General features: G+C 39.8%; 3 protein-coding genes across 3 annotated transcripts in view; all 3 read right to left on the bottom strand.

The window, feature by feature from the left end:
* Positions 1 to 7,715, bottom strand: part of LOC145500111 (catenin delta-2-like) — a 15,103-nt gene extending 7,388 nt beyond the window's left edge. The window contains exons 1-6 of the mRNA XM_081479599.1: positions 7,515 to 7,715; positions 6,723 to 6,810; positions 4,584 to 4,713; positions 3,839 to 3,959; positions 3,521 to 3,589; positions 2,955 to 3,227 (exon numbers count right to left, since the gene is read on the bottom strand). Of these exons, the coding sequence (XP_081335725.1) occupies positions 2,955 to 3,227; positions 3,521 to 3,589; positions 3,839 to 3,959; positions 4,584 to 4,713; positions 6,723 to 6,810; positions 7,515 to 7,715 (882 nt within the window). The remainder of the gene's footprint in view (positions 1 to 2,954; positions 3,228 to 3,520; positions 3,590 to 3,838; positions 3,960 to 4,583; positions 4,714 to 6,722; positions 6,811 to 7,514) is intronic.
* LOC145500321 (uncharacterized) overlaps positions 1 to 7,924 on the bottom strand; it is a 246,823-nt gene that overhangs the window by 136,923 nt on the left and 101,976 nt on the right. The window lies entirely within an intron of this gene.
* Positions 1 to 7,924, bottom strand: part of LOC145500099 (uncharacterized) — a 121,699-nt gene that overhangs the window by 45,033 nt on the left and 68,742 nt on the right. The gene's annotated exons all lie outside the window — the stretch shown is intronic.

The following is a 7,924-nucleotide window of genomic DNA, read 5'->3' as shown; positions in this document are numbered from 1 at the left end:
AAACTAACCTCTGATTAAGCCTAATCGTCGATTAAATTTCCAAATCGTGGGTTAGCTAATCGGGGGTTAGAAAACGGTTGTTCAAAAGGAGATTAATCCGCCGATTAAATATGATTATTTTAATTGATTAAAATGTATTCTTACGCTATTTTACGTCATAGAATTGCGCGAAACTTTTGTTTCCAAATGGCTTCCCCGACGAATAAACTGCCCGTGAAACTGTGGCCTTGTTTACTCCAACTGTATCGCCGATAACTTTTTTTTCCTCCGGAGGTGTATTAAATTTAACCCGCCGATTAGAGATTAATTAGCGTTCATCGGGCTTAGAGCAACGCAATCTAATCGCAGATTAAATTTTAATCGTCGGTTAAACAATTTAATCCCCGAATAGCGCTAATCGCGGTTTTCAACAACCGGACCCTGAACAACAAAGTCATTATAAGACCCAATGTGAATACGGCGGTCGCAACTTCGCTCATAATTCGCGATAGCAGTGCACTATTTCTCTCTGACGCCATAGATTTTACAATGTTCCCGGCTCAAGGACTTCAGCGGGATAGTGTTTCACTGTAAGACGTCATGTGACCTCTAAGTGGTCAATGAGAGCAAACGCTATTGGAGAAAGTACATTTTCCTTGTTTCTATCGATATACTAGGAACACGAGTGGAAGTTGGGGAGAACGAGAAATGTTGTGGGAACACAGCCGGTAACCGGCAGCTTTGTCGAGCTCTCTCAAATTTTCACGAGTATTTCTATTTAAGAATTAGATTATGAGCTCGAGATTTCTATCGCGTGATAGTTGACGATCACGCATAGAAATCGAGAGCGAATAATCTAATTGTTTTAGTATAAATCTACTAGTCGTTCAAAACCTTATCTAAGTCCTCTTCACAGACACTTCATTTTGTTAACAAGCGCACACTGCTACGCTACTCACTATCCATCACAGAATAGATAATGGGTAGCGTAACCAATAAGAGAGCGGCATTCGTGATAGAACGCTAATAGATTTATACTAACACTCGATAGAAACACAGAAAAGTTGTCGCAGTCACCTTGTTTGTAATTTGTTCAGAGAGGGGGGGGGGTGTTCTTAAAAAGTTAGAAAACATTTTTTTCGTGTTCCTCTCGAGTTCTAGTATAAATCTACTGGTGTTCTATCACGAATGCCGTACTCTGATTGGCTACGCTACTCACTATCTATTTAAACAATAGAGTGTTTCTGTCAAGGAACTATCGGCTGATAGCTGCCCCGCGGAAATTTGATGTTCTTAAAACAAATATTTACCCGAGAAGCGAAGCTTTGATGGCAAATATACTAGTTTTAAGAACATCAAATTTCTAAGGGGCAACTATCAGACCGATAGTTCCAAGACATAAACACTCTATTGTCTTTACTGTTCACCACCAAAGTTTCTTCCGCGCGCCAGTTCAAAAATCATATTGAATTATTTTCAACTTTTGTAGAAGTAAGCCATGAAAGCCAAATGTAAAATTTAAAAAGGAAAATAAACAAAACCCACTTAATACAATTTCACTGGCTTATTTTTTTAATGAGCTCGCTTGTTTACAGAAAAATTTTCACGGACGAGTACTATCCATCCGGGTATTTTCCTCGGACGGGCACTTATGGGCTGATAATGTCTCTCTGTGGATGAACACTATCGCGTCACGTGATCAACTTAAACCAATAACAATCCGAGAAAATTTAGTGGTGAACTATAATATGTGATACATAGTGAGTAGCGTAGCAGTGTGTCCTTATTAAACAAAATGACGGTCGCTTCCCGGCGTTTTCGAAATGTCTGTGAAGAGGATTTAGATAAAGTTTTGAATGACCAGTAGATTTATACTAAAACAATTAGATTATTCGCTCTCGATTTCGTCAACTATCACGCGATAGAAATCTCGAGCTCATAATCTGATTGTTTAATTGAAATTCAAATACGATTTTTAAAACAAGGCTTCTTTTTAATTTTTCCTCAAAAAATAAAATGGCAGTGGGACAAAATATAAGAGGTAAGAAAACTTAACTGTTAGGTACACTCATGATTCGCAGTGTTTCAGCCAGAAAATTTTACTTGAGGGCCAAAGTGGCTCCTGAAGATCTTTTTTAGGGGCCAATTTTTTAGGAAAGGGGCCAATAAACTGAAAGCTACAGAAGGAAAAAATGCATCAGGGTACCAAGGAAAATAAAGCAGTTTATTAGGATCTATAATAAAATTTAATAGTAAGTGCTTTTTGAAGGGTTTCTACTCAATAAAGTTTCTTTTGAATCAGATACTAGTGTGAAGGATCCGTGCAATACAAGAAAACAATCCTTAGGCCTACATGACGTAGTCAATGATCAAGGGTTTGCAATGCACTATAGGGCGATTTCAAACTCGGTCAGCCATTTGGAAATTTTCCGATGTGAGAGAATCAATACAGCAAAGCAAAAGGACAGATTGACTTCTTTTCTTGTGTTGAATGTTTTAGAAACAAAGATCTTTCAATATGATTTTCTAGAAGGACATAATGTGTGACAAAATAGCCGTTATTGATCATCAGCACAGAGAAATGTAGTCGCCATTATGCCGTACTATGGCGACTAAACCAGAATGTTTGGTTGCCAAGGATGAAATGCTTGTTGCATTGGCAACCGTATCGATCACAATTTCCAGCACTGGGATGGCTTTTAAATTATTATGCCTGTGTTAAGCCAGCAGTCTTGTAAAAGGAAAGGGCCAAATTGGCCCTTTTTTCGTTTTTCTGGGGCCATCTCTAATTGTAACGCAGGATTCCCGCAATGGCGCGCTCTGGCTCAAACACTGAATTCGGCTATTTATAATTGGGTGACAGAGAAAATAAATTCCATATAGATACAACTCTAGTTGGACTCCTGATAGGGTTATACATGTCTTTGAGACAAACGAGCTGTCTGCAATCGATAGGCTAGTTTAGTGAAGCTTACCCTGTTGTTGTAATGCTCGTTCTTAACGCCAACTCTAGTAATCCACACCAGACAGTCGACCAAGTCTTTCTTGTCCCTAAGCTCCTGCCGGGCCCTAGTACCGGCTGAAGACAGGTTGCGCACGAGTCTGGTGGCATGGACGAGTACCGCTGCCCAGGGTTCGGTCCTGACTGGCGGCTGGCCTCGAGCCGCTACAGCTGTCCACTCGGAGTAAGGTATGATGATAATGACGATGATGTGGAGACATACGAGAAGAATTCTTAAACGAAGCGACTGAAAAAGAAAGCACACAAAATTAACAGACCTGTAATATGAGGTCAGCTTTGAGAAACGTATATTAATAGGCGAACGTTTACTTCAGGTTCACGAAAAAAAAAACATCCGTTCACCGTGAGATAACAAGGACAAACATGTAAATAAAACACACTATCTCACCTCAACAGACGATAAATTGCATAAAACGCCCAAAATTGCTTCTCTGTACCAAAAGGAAAAGAGATAAGAGAAGAAGTTAAATACATGGTTGTTGAAAAGGGTACTGACAAGTATCCGATAACTGTTCTTACCTCTGTCTTTTCGGTTTCCTGTAATATTTCAATCAAGGCTTCAATTCCACCACATTCAGCGATAGCCAACTGTTTAAATAAACAGAGTTTCAAACAAAGTGAATGGATTTTTATACATCCAAATGTTGAAAGCCTCGGCTTGATGTTTGTTCAAAAGCCGACTTCTTCGTGGACTAAATTTCGAGCTCGAAAATGGTCGGCTTATATTTGGAAGGCACTTTGCGTCTAGGCACAAAAGAATGAACATATAAACATGTCATAATTTTACGGCATGTTAATAGGAATTGTAAAAGGTACAAAAAAGAGTGGTTGTCTTACTCTGTTGGCGTCGTGTCTCATGCTGAAAGAGAGATTTCTCAAAAGACAGATGGCAGCATATCTGACACGCCATTCAGAATGCCTCAACAGCCTTACGATAACTGGAATACCACCGAGCTCTCTGTGAAATAAACACAACAAAAAGAAACAACAATTTTTGAGTAGTCCAAACAGTTTCAAGGAAAAGGACAACAGTTTTCCACCAGGCCGAGGGATCAGTGGGAGATCACGGTTAGAAGATTAAACTTAATTGCAAAATAAGAGGTTTTTTTTTTTTTTTACATGTTATTTGTATTTCTTGAATAAAGTATTGCGATTGTGACCTGGACAAATATGTCTTGAAACAGATCGAGAAATTTTTTGGAGTTAATTATTCAAATGATTGGCACCCAAGCTGTCTAAACGCGAATGCTTTTAGGTTCCGATCAAACTGCAATGTACTGAGTTGGGTGTAATCTTTGAGAGAATTTAATTTTGCGATGGCGCGATTCTTGCGTTTTCCACAGTTGAAGTAGAATCCAAACATCCAATTCAAACTGCAGCTTTAGCGAAGTTGTTTCGCAGTTTTAATCGTTTGCCAGAGTAAATATTGGCTCTGGTTTATTCTGCGGAATCGTCGCTTTGTTTTGTTTGTCTCTTTTTCCTGGGAATCTTGAGCTAAATCGAAGAACGCACCTATAAACTTCCCAAAACCAATCATGGATGGATGAAATAAATGGTAGATATTGCATTCTCCATTAAATACCTGACTTTGTCCTTGACAGATTCCTTGCTGTAACATAAATGTTGCAAGTATCTGGCAGCGTTGATAATCTTTAGTTCATCTCCAGACTGCATGAAATCAATAAGATCTGGAATATTCGGTTCTTGACCAACTAAAAGGAACATAATCAGATGACGGATTGAAAAAAAATGAAACAAAAACAGAAATAGTAAAAATTGCATCAGTGTTCATATATTATGACAAGTGGACGCTAAACTCATAAATAGAGAATTTAAGATTCGACGATTGTGACAAGGCTGTGGTGTAAGAAAAATTACGAGGAGCCCAAACGTTCCTAACCATGAAATCCTGGGTGCCCAGTGCTCGCGCTTATATGAAAAAAAGTGAGTCGTCCAGTCGCCCGAAGACAAAAGTCAGTCGCCTGTGGCACTCGGGCTATTCTAGAGCACAGTCCTGATTGTGACTACGCATTTTGCTCGGAGAGGCATGGGACCTATTGTTGTGCGTTCGCTTCTCCTGACGTCATTCAGCAACGGTGAGAAGTAACACCCCGGAACTTTACGTCAGTTTCACGTAGTGCTAAATACGAGTTGTATTTTCTGTTTTTCCATGCACCTCAGTATTGTAGACTTGAATATCAATAAATTAAGAAGCATGCAAGTTCATTATGAACATAACCAAAAACTATTTCGTCCGCTAAATTTTGCCAGTAGCTTTACGGGTTCCAGATTGTCACGAAAAGAGCTGGATCTAGCAAGCAGTACCATTCCCGCCAAAACTTTCGTACAAGACCCAGTGCTACTCGTCCAGCCGTAAAGCAATAGTCTTCAGTATTAAATATCCTAATGAGTCAATCTCTGCGCATGCACAAGACGCGGTCAACAACAGGTCACTGGTGCCAAGCGCAGGAAGAGCTGCTACGTCAGTTGGCCATTGATCAGTTGCAGGTCTGTGAGTGACTATTCAAAGGTGGCTCAAAACAGTTTCCAGCACTTAGATTTCGATAAGCATGATAAGACGCAACTTTTGGCAAAGTTTAAAAAGATTCTTTACATAAGGTTCAGAGCCACCTTAAATATTTGAAAATTTCAGGTGACTCTGATCTTTAAGTACATAATTTTTTTAAACTTTGCCAAAAGTTACGTCTTATCCTGCTTATCCGGCAATATATATATAAAAAAAAACTTCACCGTGCCGTTTGTGAATTATAAGCCCCCAAAGCTGTAATTAAGGATATTTTCACCGGATCATATTATTGCTATAGTAACCTATTGTGTCATGAAAATGATAACCACGTGTTCACCAATGATTGGACAGTTTTTTTATATCATGATTGTAGTATCAAGTAATAAAGAGTGGTTATAATGACCAATCAAAATCTTAATGCTGGAAACTGTTTTGAGCCACCTTAAAGAGAGGGACTAAAGCGGGCCACTAAACAGAAGGTCGCTAGTTATAGTATGACCACACCGGGGGAGGTGGGACAAACGAAGAGACAGGGAAGGTGAGGCTATCAAGGTGGGGGGGGGGAGTGTTAGGAGGGAGGGACATACTACCGTATGTTAACGTATTCCTAACTTAATGCATCGCTTTAACTGCACTGATGCAAGAGTTAAACCCAAGCAATGCAGGAAATAACTTATACAGACCTAGTTGCCCGATGTTCCAAGAATCTGAAGGATGTGAAAAAAGTAATACGAGTTAAATCTTGTACAGTAATATAACGACACTAAATGACAGACATAAAGCTTGGGCAGCCACGCATTGCTTGATAACCACGTCACAGAACGAAAACTACAACATATTCTCCACTCTAAACACCTACAATGCTGCAACAGCATCGTTGAGATGCTATTTCGTTACTGTGACTGATACCTGCACTTTTAACAGGCTGTCTCACTGTTCATAAGTCATTTGTTTTGGCGATGAACAAATTTCCCGGAAATGAAAAGAAACTTCCCAAAGAAACAATAAGCGAATTAGGAACGGGGATCGATTGACAACTTTTCAAACCCCTGACGTACATGCAGCTCGGAAAAATACACCAATAAAACAAAGTAGAATGTATATTTTCTGGGTTCTACAACTCACCCAATGGTAGATCGATTTAATTGTTTCGTCCGCCGATCCAACGACCACCCTTGAACACATAACGTTCACCAAGGGCCAGCGAATAGATCACAACTTCATCTAACAACCATCGGGAATTTGAGCCAGAATTGTCATGACCTACACGCAGCATTTTCAACTGTAAGTGGAAAAGGGAGAGAAAAAGCAAAAAAAGATTATTGTAAGCGGTAGAATGTTTGTAGTGTTTTGAAAGAACAACGTTAACAATGTTTGTAGTGTTTTGAAAGAAAGAACGTTAGCGAAACAGCAAACGCAGAACGCAAGGGGGGGGGGGAGGGAGGGAGATAGGTCAAGGAATAGAAAGCCTGACAATATGATTGACAAAGTCACGTGAGCATCGCAAATTGAACAGTATTCACTCCTTTTCTCCCGGGAAGGCGGGAGGGGGGAACTTCAAGAAAAATTGGGTGGGGTTGTGCGCCCCGCTGTCTAAAACCCTTTAATACCGTCATAAGACCAAAATCTGTGATTTTCCCTACCCTATTTGTGACCTGACCAAAAATTCGATACCTATTAATTAACTCAATACCCTGTTTTAGACCTGCTTTATGATTACTTCTCTAGTTCAGGATGACGTTAAAGGTATTATGAAGGTCTTTTTGTCAATGGTCTTATCGATGATGATGAAAAACTAGCTTCTTCTTTAAAAAAAACACCAAATCCAAGACTAGAGTGCAAAAACCATACCCTATTTAAGACCAAAGCGGCCAAAATCGAAACCCAACTTGTGACCAAAACGGCTAAAACAACCATACCCTTTAGGGCCGCACGTACTATATAGCCCGTAAAAGGGAGTACCCCCCCTCCCGGTTATTCACTCACCCGTCCAACGTCCTCAGCCCTGATCCTGAATCTGTCCAGCTGTCCTCTGTTGAAGTATCCTTTTCCTTTGTTCTTGAGCTCGATCTCTTGACTCTCGCCTTCGTCTCCCATCATTTGGAAATACACATTGGGGTCCGTGCCAGCGTTTTCCTCCGCGCCTGTCTTGAGCTCCAAGTGATATTGCGAGTCTGATGAAAACATCCAAGAAATGTTAATAGAAAAATGGATCATTTTGATGCTAAAAAAATAATAATAACATCAATAATGATGTACAAAGTGACCTAGCAAAAGATACCTAATAGAAGACTGGTCACGCAATCTCCTCTTCTTGCGCGACGAACCAAAACATTGTTGTTTTCTTTTTTAATGACTAGCAAACAGTTGTTTCATTATAAATACACGGTGAATCC

Source organism: Orbicella franksi, chromosome 10, assembly GCF_964199315.1.
Source record: "Orbicella franksi chromosome 10, jaOrbFran1.1, whole genome shotgun sequence".
Lineage (NCBI taxonomy): Eukaryota > Metazoa > Cnidaria > Anthozoa > Scleractinia > Merulinidae > Orbicella > Orbicella franksi.
The sequence above is the reverse complement of the archived record's forward strand: the minus strand, read 5'-3'. Positions and strand labels throughout refer to the sequence as shown.